Source organism: Scyliorhinus torazame, chromosome 7 (assembly GCF_047496885.1).
Source record: "Scyliorhinus torazame isolate Kashiwa2021f chromosome 7, sScyTor2.1, whole genome shotgun sequence".
Taxonomy (NCBI): Eukaryota; Metazoa; Chordata; class Chondrichthyes; order Carcharhiniformes; family Scyliorhinidae; genus Scyliorhinus; species Scyliorhinus torazame.
Window position 1 is genome coordinate 165,789,907 of NC_092713.1, and position 18,814 is coordinate 165,808,720.

Genomic DNA, 18,814 nt, shown 5'->3' on the forward strand with positions numbered 1-18,814 from the left:
TATTGTAACCTCTTCTGAGTTCTGTCTTTTCGTGCTTTTTTGTATTCCTAAGCAGCTACTCTTCCCACTGATTACTTCACCTCTTGGTTCCCTGACTTTCCCTTCCCCCCCAATCTTTAGTTTAAAGTCCTATTGACCACCCTATTTACTCTTTTCGCCAGAACACTGGTCCCAGCTCGGTTCAGGTGGAGACCATCCCAACGGTATAGGTCCCCCCTGTCCCAAAACTGATGCCAGTGTCCCATGAAAAGGAACCCCTCATTCCCACACCACTCTTTCAGCCACGTGTTAACTTCCCTTATTCTTGCCTCCCTATGCCAATTTGCATGTGGCTCGGGCAGTAATCTGGAGATTATGACCCTTGAGGACCTGTTTTTTAATTTGAATCCTAGCTCTTTATAATCTCTAAACAGGTCCTCTTTCCTAGACTTACCTATGTTGTTGGTACCGACATGGACCACAACAACTGGATCCTCCCCCTCCCTCTCCAGTATCCTTTCAAGCCGGTCAGAGATGTCCCGTACCCTAGCACCGGGCAGGCAACATACCATGCGGGACTCTTTATCCTGCTCACAAAGGATACTATCTATCCCCCTGATAATAGAATCCCCTACAACTACAACTTGCCTATTTACTCCCTCCCCTTGAATGGCCTGCTGAACCATGGTGCCTTGGTCAGCTGACTCATCCTTCCTGCAACCCTGTTCGCCATCCACACAGGGAGCAAGTGCCTCATACCTGTTGGACAGAGTCAAGGGCTGAGGCTCCTGAGTTCCTGACTGCTGGTTCCCTTTACCTGCCTGACTTGCAGTCACACCCTGCTGTCCCTGGCCACTGGCAGGATTTAAACTACTTACTCTGACAGGTGTGACTGCCTCCTGAAACACAGTGTCCAGGTAAGTCTCCCCCTCCCGGATGTGCCTCAGTGTTTGAAGCTCAGACTCCAGCTCATCAACTCTGAGCCGGAGCTCTTCGAGCAGCCAACACTTACTGCAGATGTGGTCGCTGCAGCTCGCAATGGGATCTGCCAGCTCCCACATCAAGCAGCTCAAGCACATCAACTAGGCGACTAGGGGCTTTTCACAGTAACTTCATTTGAAGCCTACTTGTGACAATAAGCGATTTTCATTTTCATTTTTCAACTCCGCACATTGATCTTGGCCAATCCAACGAACCTGCTCATCCTTGGATTGTGGGAGGAAACCAGAGCATCTGGAGGAAACCCATGCAGACATGGAGAGAAAGTGTAAACTCCACACAGACAGTCATCCAAGGCCAGAATCAAACCCTGGTCTCTGTGCTGTCAGGCACCATGCTGCCCCAGCTCTCAAGCCCCACACTAAGGCGAAAGCGCAAAAGTCAAGACCGCCGATATAGTGAAGGGGTGTTGCACTGTCAGAGGTGAATCTTGTAAATTCAGAGATTCCAGATACAACTGATCATTTTAAAATGATTGATAATTGTCTTTGAATCTAGTCTGCTGATGTGTCATTGATTGACAGGCCAACCAGCCAATCACTTGCTGAAATGTAGCCAATCATCTGATTGGGCGGATGGACATTTACAAAGCACACGAGACGCAGACTGAATATACTTAATGTTTATTACCTTTTACAGATTGACATCGTCAGAAAAAAGACTTGAATAAACAGCCCAGCCAGAGGAAGCTGGAGAAATTCACAGGGAGAATGGAGGTTTATTAAAACACTTGTGGAGATTTTCTCAATAACATGAGAATCCTGTCCCGTTAAACAGTGACTAAAACTTAAATTGTACCTGCAGGGTGAGCAGGAAGGAGGTCTGGTTCCCTGAAGCAGAGACTTCAGGGGTCACGTTATTTTTGTATGGCTAACAGTCTAATCATCTTACAGAGGTTTTATTCACGAGTCTGTACTGTCCCATCAAACGCTCTCAGAGGAGGTACAGCATGGAGTTAGATACAGAGTATGACTCGTCAAGCACTCCCAGGACAGGTGCAGCACAGGGTTAGATGCAGAGTGAAGCTCCCTCAACACTGTCCCCATCAAACACACCCATTGCAGCTACATCATGGGGTAAGATACAGAGGAAAGTTCCCTCTGCACTGTCCCAAAAACATGCCTTAATCCCTGACCCTCAGAAGTGTCTCAGACTCAGCCCCAAGAAGGAAGAGAGTTGCAATTCAGTGCTGACAATGACCTTTGCCCTCCCAGCTCACCCCTGTTCTATTTAAAGTTGTGTCTCCTCTGTGGACTGCCTCTGACACTCTACGCACATTCTGACCTCCTGATGCTCTTGCTGAGGGCAGAGGAGAGGCTCACATGGGTGAGGGCACAGGAGAAGCGGGCGTTGGACTCCCAGGCAGAGCCAGAGAGGGTCAGCAGGCTGCTGACACTGTAGGTGTTGTCCGAAGCTCGCAGGTAGTTGCTGGTCTGGACCCCGTCCGAAATGGCTGCACCGTCCTTCATCCACTCCACCACCACCTCATCAGGATAGAAGTGATTGGCAAGGCACACCAGGGTGGCAGTGCCCTTGGTCTTGACCTCCTCCAGGGAGGGGGGAAGCAGGGTCAGCGTGGGTTGTGAATTCTCACGGGCTGAAAGAGAAGAGAAGGAATTTTAATCGCTGCCTGTTACAGACGCCTGGTCAGCTTTCAACAATGGCTAAGGTACTGAACCAGACAGGTAACACTTTTTATGTTTTAAGGTTGTGCAGAAAGATTCAGGAGTGATGATATAAGAAGCAGGGCTTGGTTATTTTATAAAAAAAACTTTATTCAAACAAAAGAAAAGAAAGTAATATTAAACTTTTACTTCACAGTTCTTACGCGAATAGGTTACATGGGGTGGGATTCTCCAACCTTTCGCCGGGTTGGAGAATCACTGTGGGGCGGCGTGAATCTCACCTCGCCGCTCCGACGGTGGCTGCCGAATTCTCCAGCGCCGGTTTTTGGGCAGGGGTGACGGTCGGGGCCCGTTGGCAGTTGGCCCCCCACCGATTCTCCAGGCCCCGATGGGCTGAGCGGCGCCCGTTTCCGGCCAGTCCCGCTGGCGTGGATTTGACAAGGTCCATACCGGCAGGACCTGGCTTTGAGGGCAGCTTGCAGAGTCCTCAGGAGGGCGCGGGGGGATCCGGCCCAGGGTGGGGGCCCCCACGGTGGGCTGGCCTGCGATCGGAACCCACCGATCTGCGGACGGGCCTGTGCCGTGGGGGCACTTTTTCCCTCCGTGCCGGCCTGTGTAAGGCTCCGCGATGGCCGGTGCGGAGAAGAAACCCCCTGCGCATGCGCAGGAAACACACCAGCGGTTCTGCGCATGTGCCAGAACACGCTGGTGCTCCTACGCATGCGCCAATGCACGCCGGCCAGCGGAGGCCCTTCGGCACCGGTTGGTGCGGCGCCAACCACTCCAGCGCCGGCCTAGCCCCCGGAAGTGTGGAGGATTCCGCACCTTCCGGGCGGCCCGACGCCGGAGTGGTTCACGCCGCTCTTTATCGCGGGTACGGTCCGCCACGCTGATTGCGGGAGAATCCTGGCCATGGTTTCTTAACCTTAACATTAGTTCGTTCCCATTAAACATCACTCTAAATAACACTCAGCTCTCCTTCCACTTACATAGTCAGGCAAAGATGATTGTTGCATTTACGAAGCAATTCTCTGCTGTAAATCAAGTTTTTTTTTTACCCCTTTTCGAAAGTCTGTAATCTGGAACAACAACCTCATGACCTCGCTGGGTGACCTCCACAGCCTTTTTGGAGCAGATTTTATGATTTGTCTCATGGCTGCTCACATTCTTCTCTGTCTTCTAAATTGATTCTCTCTCTCTCTCTAAGCTCTGCTGAGCCCTTCAAACAAAGGGCCTTAATCTGGAATATCCGCACTGGAACAGACAGTAATTGGGCTGCTTGATTGCCCCATCCCATTAACAGAAAAGACCAGGACTATGCCAGTCGTGTGCAACTGCCTTCTATTGACGGACAAATAGGTTATCTGACTCTGTAATAGGACAATGGCTGGTTATGCACAAATGTCTCGAAGGACAATGGATCTTGGATGAATCACCTTATGCATTCCTCACCGGGTTTATGTCTGAATTGGATTATGTGACTCAGCTAGGCGTATCCCTTTTGAGTCCGGGCTAGCAGTATTTTCCCTCAGTCTGTTTAACCATTAAATTACCTGCTATATTTTGGACCCTCTCCTCTGGATCCAAGTTCCTAATATCTCTCTCATCTTCACACTGCCATATTAAGGGATTTCAGCTTCCCAAATATTAGCTGGGATCAAATCAGTGTCAATGTATAGATAATCTGGAATTCAGTGGGTGGCACGGTAACACAGTGGTTAGCACTGTTGCTTCACAGCACCAGGGTCTCAGGTTCGATTCCCGGCTTGAGTCACTGTCTGTGTGGAGCCTGCACGTTCTCCCTGTGTCTGTGTGGGTTTCCTCCGGGTGCTCCGGTTTCCTTCCACAAGTCCTGAAAGACGTGCTGTTATGTGAATTGGACATTCTGAATTCTCCCTCTGTGTACAAAGAACAAAGAAAAGTACAGCACAGGAACAGGCCCTTCGGCCCTCCCAGCCCGTGCTGACCATGCTGCCTGACTAAACTACAATCTTCTACACTTCCTGGGTCCCTATCCCTCTATTCCCATCCTATCCATGTATTTGCCAAGATGCCCCTTAAATGTCACTATCGTCCCTGCTTCCACCACCTCCTCCGGTAGCGAGTTCCAGGCACCCACTACTCTCTGTGTAAAAAACTTGCCTTGTACATCTACTCTAAACCTTGCCCCTCACACCTTAAACCTATGCCCCCTAGTAATTGACCCAAACAGGTGCCGGAATGTGGCAACTATGGGCTTTTCATGGTAACTTCATTGCAGTGTTAATGGAAGCCTACTTGTGACAATAAATATTATTATTGTTATTATCCATTCTAAGGAGACTTTTCACCATACGGAACAGAAGGAGCAGTTTTGGACAGTTCAGGGATTGAATCTGGGCAGGTGGAAGGGGTATCAGTGGGAGAGTATTTGGGTAATAGTGATCATAATTCAGTTAGATTTAGAGTAGTTATGGAAAAGGGTAAAGATAGACCAAGAGTAAGAGTTTTAAATTGGGGAAAGGCCAATTTTACTAAACTGGGTTTTGCCAAAATGGACATGAAACAGCGACTTGATGTAAAACAGTGTCAGAGCAGTGGGAGGATATTCAAGCTGGAGATAGAGAGAGTTCAGAACACATGTTCACACAAAGCAATTGAGTGGGATATTGCGAAAGGGTAACTAATGAACTGGTGGAGCCAATTAGAGAGCACAAAGGTAACTTGTGTCAAGAGGTGGAAGACATGGAGGTGGTTCTTTTAAAAAAAATCAATTTTAAAGTATCAAATTATTTATTTTTCCAATTAAGGGGCAATTTAGTGTGGCCAATCCACCTAACCTGCACATTTGTTTTTGGTTGTGGGGGTGAGACACACGCAAACGTGGGGAGAATGTGCAAACTCCACACGGACAGTGACCCAGGGCTGGGATCGAACCTGGGACCTCGGCGCTGTGAGGCTGTAGTGCTAACCACTGTATCGCCATGTCGCTCTGGAAATGTTTTTCAATGAATAATTTACATTAGTTTTCACAAAGGAAAGGGACAAAGCAGACATTGGAGTTCAGAAAGAGGAGAATTATGAAATAGTGGATAAAGATAGTGAGAGAGGAGATATTAATGAGTTTATCATCTTTGAAAGTGGAGAAATACCCAGGCCCGGGTGAAATGTATCCCAGGCTGCTAAGGGAAGCAAGGGAGAAATAGCGGAGGCTCTGACCATTATTTTCCAATCCTCTCTGGCTACAGGCGTGGTGTCGGAGGATTGGAGGACTGATAATGTTGTACCGTTGTTTAAAAAGGGAGGAAGGGATAGACTGAGTCATTACAGACCAGTCAGTCTAACCTCAGTGGTGAGGAAATTATTGGAAATAATTCTGAGAGAAATTATAATCATCACTGAGAGAGACACAGTTCGATCAAGGACAGTCAACATGGATTTGTTAAGAGAAGGTCGTGTCTGACTAACTTGATTGAATTTGTTGAGGAGGGAACGAGGAGGGTTGATGAGGGGAATGAGTTTGATGTTGACAACATGGATTTTCCAAGGATTTTCACAAGTTTCCAATGACAGATGGGTCTGAAAAATAAAAGCTGATGAAATTTAAGGGAAAGTGACAAATTGGATTTCAAATTGGTTCAGTGTCAGGAGGTAAAGGTTTTGATGTTAAGCTGGTTAAATCATTTTGAAATGTTACTTAAACATTTGTGAAGAAGGGGCTACAAATTCAGCACTGAAATGGTTAATAGTCAGAGTATTTAAAGACCCAGTGTCCCTTTAAGACACTGTTAACCAATCAGGAAGCTCAAACAATTGATCAGTCTGTCTGGGGGGACATGTTGAACATTAACAAACCTCAGATCACACACAGGTCGGGAGAACTTTATCCCAGAACATAAGAACATAAGAACTAGGACCAGGAGTAGGCCATCTGGCCCCTCGAGCCTGCTCCGCCATTCAATGAGATCATGGCTGATCTTTTGTGGACTCAGCTCCACTTTCCGGCCCGAACACCATAACCTTTAGTCCCCCCAGACAGGGGGGGACTAAATGGCCCTTCTTCAAAAAGCTATCTATCTTTATCTTAAAAACATTTAATGAAGGAGCCTCTACTGCTTCATTGGGCAAGGAATTCAATAGATTTACAACCCTTTGGGTGAAGAAGTTCCTCATAAACTCAGTCCTGAATCTACTTCCCCTGATTTTGAGGCTATGCCCCCTAGTTCTGCTTTCACCCGCCAGTGGAAACAACCTGCCCGCATCTATCCTATCTATTCCCTTCGTAATTTTATATGTTTCTATAAGATCCTCCCTCATCCTTCTAAATTCCAACGAGTACAGTCCCAGTCTACTCAACCTCTCCTCGTAATCCAACCCCTTCAGCTCTGGGATTAACCTAGTGAATCTCCTCTGCACATCCTCCAGTGCCAGTATGTCCTTTCTCAACTAAGGAGACCAAAACTGAACACAATACTCCAGGTGTGGCCTCACTAACACCTTATACAATTGCAGCATAACCTCCCTAGTCTGAAACTCCATCCCTCTAGCAATGAAGGACAAAATTCCATTCGCCTTCTTAATCACCTGTTGCACCTGTAAACCAACTTTTTGCGACTCATGCACGAGCACACCCAGGTCTCTCTGCACAGCAGCATGTTTTAATATTTTATCATTTAAATAATAATCCCTTTTGCTGTTATTCCTACCAAAATGGATAACCTCACATTTGTCAACATTGTATTCCATCTGCCAGACCCTAGCCCATTCACGTAGCCTATCCAAATCCCTCTGCAGACTTCCAGTATCCTCTGCACTTTTTGCTTTACCACTCATCTTAATGTCGTCTGCAAACTTGGACACATTGCCCTTGGTCCCCAACTCCAAATCACCTATGTAAATTGTGAACAATTGTGGGCCCAACACTGATCCCTGAGGGACACCACTAGCTACTGATTGCCAACCAGAGAAACACCCATTAATCCCCACTCTTTGCTTTCTATTAATTAACCAATCCTCTATCCATGCTACTACTTTCCCCTTAATGCCATGCATCTTTATCTTATGCAGCAACCTTTTGTGTGGCACCTTGTCAAAGGCTTTCTGGAAATCCAGATATACCACATCCATTGGCTGCCCGTTATCTACCGCACTGGTAATGTCCTCAAAAAATTCCACTAAATTAGTTAGGCACGACCTGCCCTTTATGAACCCATGCTGCGTCTGCCCAATGGGACAATTTCCATCCAGATGCCTCGCTATTTCTTCCTTGATGATAGAATCCAGCATCTTCCCGACTACCGAAGTTAAGCTCACTGGCCTATAATTACCCGCTTTCTGCCTACCTCCTTTTTTAAACAGTGGTGTCACGTTTGCTAATTTCCAATCTGCCGGGACCACCCAGAGTCTAGTGAATTTTGGTAAATTATCACCAGTGCATTTTCAATTTCCCTAGCCATCTCTTTTAGCACTCTGGGATGCATTCCATCAGGGCCAGGAGACATGTCTACCTTTAGCCCCATTAGCCTGCCCATCACCACCTCCTTAGTGATAACAATCCTCTCAAGGTCCTCACCTGTCATAGCCTCATTTCTATCAGTCACTGGCATGTTATTTGTGTCTTCCACTGTGAAGACCGACCCAAAAAACCTGTTCAGTTCCTCAGCCATTTCCTCATCTCCCATTATTAAACCTCCCTTCTCAGCCTCTAAAGGACCAATATTTACCTTAGCCACTCTTTTTTGTTTTATATATTTGTAGAAACTTTTACTATCTGTTTTTATATTCGGAGCAAGCTTACTCTCATAATCTATCTTACTCTTCTTTATAGCTTTTTTAGTAGCTTTCTGTTGCCCCCTAAAGATTTCCCAGTCCTCTAGTCTCCCACTAATCTTTGCCACTTTGTATACTTTTTCCTTCAATTTGATACTCTCCCTTATTTCCTTAGATATCCACGGTCGATTTTCCCCCTTTCTACCATCCTTCCTTTTTGTTGGTATAAACCTTTGCTGAGCACTGTGAAAAATCGCTTGGAAGATTCTCCACTGTTTCTCAACTGTTTCACCATAAAGTCTTTGCTCCCAGTCTACCTTAGCTAGTTCTTCTCTCATCCCATTGTAATCTCCTTTGTTTAAGCACAAAACACTAGTGTTTGATTTTACCTTCTCACCCTCCATCTGTATTTTAAATTCCACCATATTGTGATCGCTCCTTCCGAGAGGATCCCTAACTATGAGATCCTGTCTCATTACACAGGACCAGATCTAGGACCGCTTGTTCCCTTGTAGGTTCCATTACATACTGTTCTAGGAAACTATCGCGGATACATTCTATAAACTCCTCCTCAAGGCTGCCTTGACCAACCTGGTTAAACCAATCGAACATTGGAGCAGGCTTGGAGAAACACATTTCCCAAAGGATTCTCATTGGATGTCAGTGTGGAAGGTTCTAGATTTAATTTCAAACCTTGTTGCCCAGCACTGGGCTGGGGTCAAGGGTGAGGCTACAATTAGTCTCAGTGTCTGAGGGTCAGGCAGAGTCACTGCTCCTAATGACCCCATGAACCCTGGAGGCTGAGACTTAAATTGGGCGAGGATCAGGTTCAGGAAGCTCCAAACTCAAAGAATGACTTGTATTTCTATAGCACCTAACACACCTCAGGGTGTTGCAAAGTGTTTCACAGCCAACTGTGCACAGCAAGATCCCAGAAAGCAGAGTGACAATGGCCAGATAATCAGATATTTAGTGATGTTGGCTGAGGGATAAGTATTGACCAGGACACCGGGGAGCTCTCCGCTGCTCTCCCTCTAATAGAGCCATGGGATCTTTTACACCCCCTGAGAGGGCAGACATCAGTTTGTTTCATCAGAAAGACAGTCCCTCTGACAGTGCAGCACTCCCTCAATACTGCGCTGGAGTCTCAGCCTGGATTATGGGGTCAAGTCTCTGCAGTGGGATTTGAAGCCACAACGTTGCGACTCAGAGGCGAGAGTGCTCCCCACTGAGGCACGGCTGACACCTCACGCTCCAATGGGCTGCCATGTTCACCCTCCTGCCTCACACTTGGAGGAATGAGGCCACTGGGGAGGGTGGAGCTGTTCCCCAGCCAGAGAGAGTGTCTTCAGGAGAGAGATGGAGAGCAGGTTATGGGAGGCCTGGAGTCTAGAGGGGGGACATTTAACCAGTCGATGGCAGGAGCTGAGCCCTTTCCCCGTAAGGATTCTGTAAGTGGATGGGGAAAGTGGGAGGTGAACCAGAGAAACATCTTTGTTGTTGCTGAAACTCTTGCTATCTGCTCAGTCACATCTAATAAACACACAGACAAATCAGACACACATGGGTCTGTGTGGATTTTCTGCTGGTTTCAGTTCAATGAAGAGTGCAGGAGGACACGCCAGGAGCAGCACCAGACAGGCTGAAAAATGAGGTGTCAACCTGGTGACGGTACAACACAGGACTGTGTGTCAAACAGCAGAAGCAGCATGTGACAGACAGAGCTAAACGATCCCACACCCACGGATCAGATCTAAGCTCCGCAGTCCTGTCGTATCCAGACGTGAATGCTGATGGACAATTAAACAACTCACTGGAGGAGGAGGCTCCACAAATATCTCCATCCTCAATGATGGAGGAGCCCAACCAAAAGTGCCGAGTGGATGATCCATCCCGGCCTCCTCCTGAGATCCCAGCATCACAGATGTCAGTCTTCAGCCAGTTTGATTCACTCCACGTGATATCAAGAAACGCTGAAGGCCCTGGATACTGCGAATGCTCTGGGCCCTGACATCATCCCCCGAGTAGTACTGAAGACTTGTGTTCCAGACTTATGTAGACGCTGAGAGATTGTCTCCGCTGGTCAGGGAATCTGAAACACAGGGTCACAGTCTCAGGATAAGGGGCCGATCATTTAGGACTGAGATGGGGAGAAATCTCTTCACTCAAAGTGTTGTGATTCCTGATTCCAGAGGATTCTGGACGCTCCATCGTTGAATATATTCGAGGCTGGGATTGACAGATTTTTGGTCTCTCGGGGAAGTAAGGGGGAGTGGGCAGGAAAATGAAATTGAACCCCCAAGATCAAATTGAATGGAGTAGCAGGTTCGATGGGCTGAATGGTCTACTCTTGCTGCTATTTCTTGTGCTATTGTGTTCCAATAGCTACAAAACTGGCACCGACCCAACAATGTGGAAAATTACCCAGGAATGTCCTGTCCACAGTGTGGCATCAAGGAGCCCGAGCAAAACTGGAGTCAATGGAAATCTGGGGGAAAACTCTCCGCTGGTCGGGTCATACCCAGCACAAAGGAAGATGGCTGTTGTTTGGGGTTTCAACTCTACAATCTATATTAATGAGTTGGATGAAGGGAATGACAATATTGTAGCTAAATTACATGATGATAAAATGATAGGTAGGAAAGCAAGTTGTGAGGAGGATACAGAGTCTGAAAAGGGACATTGATAGGTTCAGTGAGTGGGGAGAACATTTGACAGATGGAGTATAATGTGGGGAAATGTGAGCTTGTCCACTTTGTTAGGGAGAATAGAAAAGCAGCATATTATTGAAATGGAGAGAGACTGCAGAAAACTGTGGTACAGAGGGATCGGGGTGTCCTTGTGTATGAATCACAGAAAGTTAACCTGCAGGTACAGCAAGTGATTAGGAAGGTAAATGGAACGTTATCCTTTATTACAAGGGGGATTGAGTATAAAAGTCGGGAAGTCTTACTCCATCTATACAGCACGTTGGTGAGACTACACTGTGAGTACTGAGTACAGTTTTGGTCTCCTTACTTAAGGACGGATATTCCGACATTGGAAGCAGTTCAGAGAAGATTCACGGGGCTGATTCCACTGAGGAATGGAATGTCTGATGAGGAAAGGTTGAGCTGGTTGGGTCTGTCCTCATTGCAGAATGAGAGGTGATCTTATTGAAACATATAAGATTCCGAGGGAGCTTGACAGGGTGGATGCTGAGAGAATGTTTCCCCTCGTGCGGAATCTAGAATTAGTGGATACAGTTTAAAAATAAGGGGCTGGATTCTCTGCACCCTGACGTCGAAATCGCGGTCAGCGCAGGGGCAGAGAATCCAGTTTCCTGCAAGGAATCGGGATCGGCGCAGGTTTGCCGATTCTTCGGGCCCCGAAAAGCGGTGTACTTGGGGAGTACGACGCGCCACCTGGGGCCATTGCCAGAGGCCCGCCCTACCATTCTCTGCCTCCGAGCAGCCGAAGTCCCGACGGCGTGGATCCAATATGATCCAGCCGGTCGGGATACTCGCATGGAGGCTGCGGACGCAGTCCACGGCCGTCGTGGTCGGGGGCGGGCCAATCGGAGGCCAGGGGGGGTCTTATAGGAGGATAGGAAATATTAGTACGGGTGGCCGAACAGGGAGTTTCTTTTTTGGGTCCAGCTCTGCGGTCTGAGTCCGCCATGGAGCACGGCGCGGCTGCTGGAGGCCGCCGCCGTACACATGTGTGGCCTCCGACCTGGAAGTGCAGGGGCCCGTATCTGCAGCAAAGGCTGCGAGATCTACGCTGGGCCCCTGCTCGGCCCCTGCAGGGCTAGGAATTCATGTCCATTTCATGCCAATTTTTCTGGTGTGAAACTCCACCGTTTTGAATCCGGCGTGGGGACATAGTCCCAATAATGGAGAATCCAGCCAAAGGGGTCTCCAGTTAAGGCGGAGATGAGGAGGAATTTCTTCTCTCAGAGGGCCGTAAGTTTTTAGAATTCTCTTTCCCAGAGAGCAGTGCGTGCTGGGACATTGAATATATTCAAGGCTGAGTTAGACAGATTTTTCTTTTTAATAAACATTTTATTGAGGTATTGTTTGGTATTATAACAACATAATAAACAATGTATTTGAAACTATAAACATAGCGCAAAAGCCGTCTCCCTCCCTTACAAGTCCCACCTTTATTAACCCCCTACTCTAAGCTAAACTACCCCCCCCCATCCCGCTTTCTGCTGACGATTAATTTTCCGCGAAGAAGTTAACGAACACTTGCCACCTCCGGGTGAACCCTAACATTGACCCTTCAAACAGAGAAAGCTAGCCATGTCCAATAGCCAGGTCTCTGACTTCGGGGGGAGGGGAGGTGGGGGAATTGGGGAGGAGGTGGGGGAATGGGGGGGAGGTGGGGGAATGGGCCTCTGCCCCCAACCTCCTCTCTGTTCCTTGGCCCAAGTCCCTCCCTCAGCAACAGAACATGTTTCCTTCCTCCCCACCTAGTAAAACACTCTGTAACCCAACCCCTTTGATAAACCAAATATATGCACACCCCCCACTGCGCTTCCGTGAGCTAGCCTGCCCAGCTAGCTTGGTGGCCCCCATTCCTGCCACCTATTGTTCCCTCCCCACCAACCCCACCGCTCATACAAACACACTCCAGCATCAAACAATCCCCACACAATTGCCCGACAGAACAAACACCAAAATCTAAATAAGCACACCTCCATCCCCCAACAGTGCAAATGAAAACTTTAACTCACTCAGCTCTGCCATTGGTCCCAAACCAATACAGAAGGCATTACAACAGCTTCCACAAAACGAAAAATGAGAAACTTTTTTTTAAAGCACAGAGAAACAAAAAGAAAATACAACATTCCGAACTTCACCTTTTTCTTAAAAAGGATCGACCTAATCTGGTTGCAGCCTGCTCTTTTCCTGGCCACCTCCACACTCAGGTCTTGGTAGACCCGCAGGATACTGTTGCCCCACTTACAGCTCCGTGTCTGCTTGGCCCACTGTAGAATGCGCTCCTTATCCAAGTATCTGTGGAATCTCACCACCATTGCCCTCGGGGGGTCTCCCGTTCGCGGCTTCCTCTCGAGTGCTCTGTGAGCCTTGTCCACCTCCAAGGGTCTGGAGAATGCCCCATCCCCCATCAGCTTCTCTGACATCTGCAATGTATGCCCCAGCGTCCGCTCCTTTGGACCCCTCCGGGAGCCCAATGATTCTTAAGTTCTGCTGGCGGGACCTCTTCTCTAGTTCCTCCACCTTCTCCAGGAGCTTCCTCTGCTGGTCTCTCAGCATCCCCACCTCCAACTCCACCGCAATTTGATGCTCCTCCTCCTCAGCCAACGCCTTCTCCACCTTCTGGATCGCCCGATCTTGGGCATCCAATCTAAGCTCCAGCCGCTCAATCGACTCTTATCGAGTCCAAGCAGTCCCGTTTCTGCTTAGCAAAGCCTTCCTGAATAACTTGCATCAGCTGCTCCGTTGACCGCTGGGTCGACAAACCAGAGATCCGGTCCTCTGCCATACTGTCTCCCGCTGCAGCTTCAGCCTAAGCCTTCTCTGTCTTTCTGTTTCTGCCTTTACGAGCACTGCTAGTCCTTCTCTCCATGCACCGATGTGGGAATTCAGTACACAATTGCCTCTGTCATCAGTTTTACAATTTAAGTCCGGTAGAAAATCGGGGGAAAGGTCCAAAAGTCTGACCCGAGCATGAGCCACCAAATGTGCGACTTACTCCTTCATAGCCACCACTGGAAGGCCCAGTTAGACAGATTTTTGATGGGCAAGGAGGTCAAGGGTTATGGGGACCGGCAGAAAAGTGTAGTTCAGGCCATTTTTAAAAGTTAATTTATGGGATGTGTGGGTCTGAAGTGGGAATCTGCCATCCTGACCTTTTCCGGCCTACAAGTGACTCCAGATCCGCAGTAATGTGTTGACTCTGAAAAGTCCTCTGTAATGGCCGAGCAAGACACTCAGTTCAAGGGCAATTAGGGATGGGCAATAAATGCTGGTCCCGTCAGAGATCACACATCACATCAAACAATAAAAATATCGCCAGGGATTTTCAGGAATATTGGATCAGGAATAAATATCGGACTGAACTCGGCCCAAAGAGAAAGTAACTGAGAGTCAGCACGGTAGCATTGTGGATAGCACAATTGCTTCACAGTTCCAGGGTCCCAGGTTCGATTCCGGCTTGGGTCACTGTCTGTGCGGAGTCTGCACATCCTCCCCGTGTGTGCGTGGGTTTCCTCCGGGTGCTCCGGTTTCCTCCCACAGTCCAAAGATGTGCGGGTTAGGTGGATTGGCCATGCTCAATTACCCATAGTGTCCAAAATTGCCCTTAGTGTTGGGTGGGGTTGCTGGGTTGTGGGGATAGGGTGGAGGTGTTGACCTTGGGTAGGGTGCTCTTTCCAAGAGCCGGTGCGGACTCGATGGGCCGAATGGCCTCCTTCTGCACTGTAAATTCTATGATAATCTATGAAAAGCCTGGAACACTGAAGCCACTGGATTGTGAGCCCTGCTGGACCTGTTTGTCATCAGAACTTTGCTAAGAGATAAGCAGGGAGTGGAGAGAGCAGAGTTAAAGCTGGGGGAAGTGGGACCTCGCTGTCTCACTGTGCTGCTGCTGCTGTGATCAGTTATATCAGAGAGTGTGACAGAGAGCCAGAGCTCACATCAAACTCTGCCCGTGTCTGTCACACGGAGACTGACAGGAATCTAGTGAGTGATTTCACTCCATGGTCCAGGAATGTGAGCACAGTCTGCAAACGTCCAGATCTCCTCGACACGGTGGGTAAAAGCTGCTTACTTATATCTTGCTGCTTAAAGGGGGGAATGGAACTAAAGAAATACAGCTGGGCACCCTGTTCTACACAGTGTTCTTCAATGAACCATTCCATTCACTGCAGCTCCCCACTAACACCTTCAACTATTCAGCATTTGTGTTTGAGAAAGTTTCAGTATTGAAAGGGTTAATAACGGAGGATTGGGATTTACTTACTCAGTCTGAGCTTGGTTCCTTTACCGAACGTGAACCACACTGGCAGCTTCCAGTACAGGGGCTGTACAAAAACCTCTGTCTCTGCTTCACTCACTCACTCTCACCCTCTCTCGGTCTCTCTCTGTCTCTCACTCACTCACTCTCACCCTCTCTCTGTCTATCACTCACTCACTCTCACCCTCTCTCTGTCTCTCACTCACTCACTCTCACCCTCTCTCTGTCTCTCACTGTCTCTCACTCACTCACTCTCACCCTCTCTCTGTTTGTCTCTGTCTCTCACTCACTCACTCTCACCCTCTCTCTGTCTGTCTCTGTCTCTCACTCACTCACTCTCACCCTCTCTCTGTCTGTCTCTGTCTCTCACTCACTCACTCTCATCCTCTCTCTATCACTCACTCACTCTCACCCTCTCTCTGTCTCTCACTCACTCACTCTCACCCTCTCTCTGTCTCTCACTCACTCACTCTCACCCTCTCTCTGTCTGTCTCTGTCTCTCACTCACTCACTCTCACCCCCTCTCTGACTCTCTCTGTCTCTCACTCACTCACTCTCACCCTCTCTCTGTCTCTCTCTGTCTCTCACTCACTCACTCTCACCCTCTCTCTGACTCTCTCTGTCTCTCACTCACTCACTCTCACCCTTTGTCTGTCTCTCACTCACTCGCACCCTCTCTCTGTCTCTCACTCACCCTCTCTCACCCTCTCTCTGTCTGACTCACTCATGTCTTTCTCTCTCACTCTTTCTCACTCTCTGTTTCTCTCAATGTCTCTGTGTTTTGTTGGGAGAGTTGAAAATTCTAATTTTGGATGATAAATCTTTCAGCTGCTCTTCATACGTGGACATGGAGAGTCAGATGGAAACTTGAGGCCTTCTGCGAGCTGTGGACACCACAGGGACTGGACTGTGTAGTGGACAGTGAGGATAATTTGTACAGTTTCCTTTCTTGTGTTTTTCTAGATTATAAAAAACTGTGGGATGTGTCAGGAGGTGGTGCTGTGCGTATTGAGGTTTTTGTAAGTCTCTGTATCACTGTGTAGGGGGAGCTGTTATACTGCTGACAGTAATAATCAGCGACATCCTCATTCTGCACATTGCTGATTGTCAGGGTGAATCGTGTTCCAGATTGACTGCCGGTGAATCGGTCGGATATTCCTGTGAATCGAGTTGTTGCATAGTAGATCAGCAGAGCCGGTTTCTGACCTTCTCGCTGTTGATACCAATTAACATAATAGCTAACAGACTGACTGGCCGTACAGGTGATGGTTGCGGTCTGGCCCAGGCTCAATGACAACACCGGGGGAGACTGGGTCATGATGGTGTCTCCACTGATACCTGAGGGGTAATAGAGAAACAGAGTGAAGTAAGAACTGTCACAGAAAGAGCCTGTACAATGAGATATTGTTGGAGACACTGACTGTTCCTCTGCTTTCAGCATTTTCCCTTCAATCACAAGTCAGTAGAATTGGATTAAAATGGAGAGCAGGAAAATATTCCAGGTGGAAAGAGAGAGATTTGTACCTGCGATGCAGAATGCCAGAGGCCAGATCAGCTGGATGGCTGAAATCATGGTGTCTGCTCCTGTCCCTGTGCCTGGTTACTGATAAACTCTCCCTTCACTGGGCTCTGCTTTATAAAGCTGCAGCCTGTGAGAGTCTCACTGCCCGTTCCTCAGTATGTAAATGGTATGAGGCAGAGACACCACGTCAGCACCTTCACTTCCTCTTCTCTCTCACTCCACCCCTCAGTATCTGTCACTCAGTCTCTGCTCTCTCTCACGGTCTCTCTATTTTTCCCTCTCTGTGTCACTTTCCCAGTTTCTGCCCCTGCCTCTCCCTCCCTCTGACTTCTCCATATATTCTCTTTCCTGTCTCTCTCTTTGTCTATCTCACTCACACTTTCTCTCTCTCTCTCACTCTCTCGACATCCCTCTCTCTCTCTCTCTTTCTGCCTCTCTCTCTCTACCATTCTCCATTGTTCTGTAATTCTCTAACTGATCTCTATAACAGGCGTTATTACTGGAGATTGGAACACTCTGAGTGCTGGTGCAACAGTTAACTGCTTCCCTCTCTCTCTCTGCCATAGTCTGTTCCTCACTCCCTCTTTCCCACAGCCTCCTCGGTGGATCACAGTTAAATGAAGGATAAATCTCCCTCTGCACTGTCCCACTAATGCATGTTACCCTTGACCGCAGGAGCATGTCCGCTCCTGACGAAAGGCCCCATTTCCCACATTGACCATTCTGTGGCCTCGCTCAGTCAGACTGACAGATTATTGTCAGATTAAGGGCAGCTCTGTGCTGTTGGCCTATTCTCACTGGGTACTGGTTTGGACACAAACCTCATTTCATGAATGCCCAGCAGAGAGAGGAGATCCTCACCCCATCAGTGTGAGCTGGAGGGACAGAAACTGAGCCACTGATACATCCTGTCCATTCCGAACACATTCAAATCCCTTCCCCTCTCCTTCCTCTTCCATGGTCAGACTCTGGGTACTGGTGTTTAACTGGGATGAGGGGTGGACAGTCACACATTTACAACATAAAGGAACCATCCTCCATATTGACCATGGTGTCCAGGCCCCACTGGAACCTCCAATAAGGACCAGTAAATATGGGCCTCCTTCCCACTGACCCTCCAATAAGGACCAGTAAACATGGGCCTCCTTCCCACTGGGCCCTCCAATAGGGACCAGTAAATATGGGCCTCCTTCCCACTGAACCCTCCAATTGGGACCAGTAAACATGGCCTCCTTCCCACTGGATCCTCCAATAGGGACCAGTAAACATGGGCCTCCTTCCCACTGGACCCTCCAATTGGGACCAGTAAACATGGGCCTCCTTCCCACTGGACCCTCCAATAGGGACCAGTAAACATGGTCCTCCTTCCCACTGGACCCTCCAATAGGGACCAGTAAACATGGGCCGCCTTCCCACTGGAATGTCCAATAGTGACCAGTAAACATGGGCCGCCTTCCCACTGGAATGTCCAATAGGGACCAGTAAACATGGGCCTCCTTCTCACTGGACCCAGCAATAGGGACCAGTAAACATGGGCCTCCTTCCCACTGGGCCCTCCAATAGGGACCAGTAAACATGGGCCACCTTCCCACTGGAATATCCAATAGGGACCAGTAAACATGGGCCTCCTTCTCACTGGACCATCCAATAGGAACCAGTAAACATGGGCCTCCTTCCCACTGGACCCTCCAATAGGGACCAGTAAACATGGGCCACCTTCCCACTGGAATATCCAATAGGGACCAGTAAACATGGGCCTCCTTCTCACTGGACCATCCAATAGGAACCAGTAAACATGGGCCTCCTTCCCACTGGACCCTCCAATAGGAACCAGTAAACATGGGCCTCCTTCTCACTGGACCCTGCAATAGGGACCAGTAAACATGGGTCTCCTTCCCACTGGGCCCTCCAATAGGGACCAGTAAACATGGGCCACCTTCCCACTGGGATGTCCAATAGGGACCAGTAAACATGG

At 48.5% G+C, this 18,814-nt stretch overlaps 1 gene segment (V, D, J or C); it reads right to left on the minus strand.

Annotated features, from left to right (window-relative positions):
- Positions 1–1,585: 1,585 nt before the first annotated feature.
- LOC140426678 (Ig kappa chain V region Mem5-like) lies at positions 1,586–16,979 on the minus strand. The segment is given in 4 exon segments: positions 1,586–2,575; positions 15,324–15,356; positions 16,359–16,655; positions 16,842–16,979. Coding segments are annotated over 4 exon segments (708 nt in total).
- Between the last annotated feature and the right edge of the window lie 1,835 nt (positions 16,980–18,814).